Consider the following 777-nt stretch of genomic DNA (forward strand, 5'->3'; position numbering starts at 1 on the left):
GAGTGTCGCACTAATTCTCAAACTAGTGTAGATCGAACGCACTAATTGAGCACTAATTATTGGTACTATCCGTTTAATTAGTGCGAACATGGGTGGGGCCAGCTTCACGGAGGTAGGGCACCCCTCTCATGGTCATGGCTCAGGGCGGGCCACCATCTCCACACGGCTGCCCGCCGGGTAGGCCTACCCAGCACATTGCAGGCGCTACCAGTGGCCGGGGGGCATGATATACGTTAACGTCGTACAGTGTTCAATCCGGAGCATGGGCGCTGGCTGGTCCTTCCCCGCCAAAGGTGTGCGCTCAGAGAACGCCAACGCTTCTCTCTCTTTCCCTTACTAGCGCGGGTAATGTTGACAGTAACCGGGTAAAGTCGACTTTTAGCTGACCAACGACGTCCACCGTAACAAATGTCCGTCCTGCTCGTCTAACCCGAAAATGATTTTCCTGTAACAGCCTGAAACGCCCCTTCTCGTGTTCGGAATAATGTGGGCTGGCTTTCGCTATGCGCCATGAGCTACTGCAGCATCTGGAGGTGCATATGTCTGTGTCGTCTCCGCCGACGAGTAGATGAGACGCTCGACCACGAGCATAGCCCCAGACATTGTCCTGGGCGATGTCAAGGTCAAACTGACACGCCTTGTGGTCAGCAAAACTGGACTAGCGTCTTAACCAATTTATTGTTTCTTCATTTTGTCTTTCTCTTCTTTTGCATGGGTTTAATTTCTTCGAAGTTACTTAATATGCGTCGTGGCCCGCGAAAAAAAGTTTTATTTGTT

At 51.4% G+C, this 777-nt stretch overlaps 1 protein-coding gene across 1 annotated transcript in view; it reads left to right on the forward strand.

Annotated features, from left to right (window-relative positions):
* LOC113215914 (zinc finger and BTB domain-containing protein 24-like) overlaps positions 1-740 on the forward strand; it is a 13,792-nt gene extending 13,052 nt beyond the window's left edge. The window contains exon 3 of the mRNA XM_052274406.1: positions 455-740. Within this exon, the coding sequence (XP_052130366.1) occupies positions 455-485 (31 nt within the window). The 3' untranslated portion in view covers positions 486-740. The remainder of the gene's footprint in view (positions 1-454) is intronic.
* Positions 741-777: the final 37 nt, after the last annotated feature.

This window comes from Frankliniella occidentalis, unplaced genomic scaffold (assembly GCF_000697945.3).
Source record: "Frankliniella occidentalis isolate FOCC.00 unplaced genomic scaffold, Focc_3.1 Scaffold390, whole genome shotgun sequence".
Classification (NCBI taxonomy): Eukaryota; Metazoa; Arthropoda; class Insecta; order Thysanoptera; family Thripidae; genus Frankliniella; species Frankliniella occidentalis.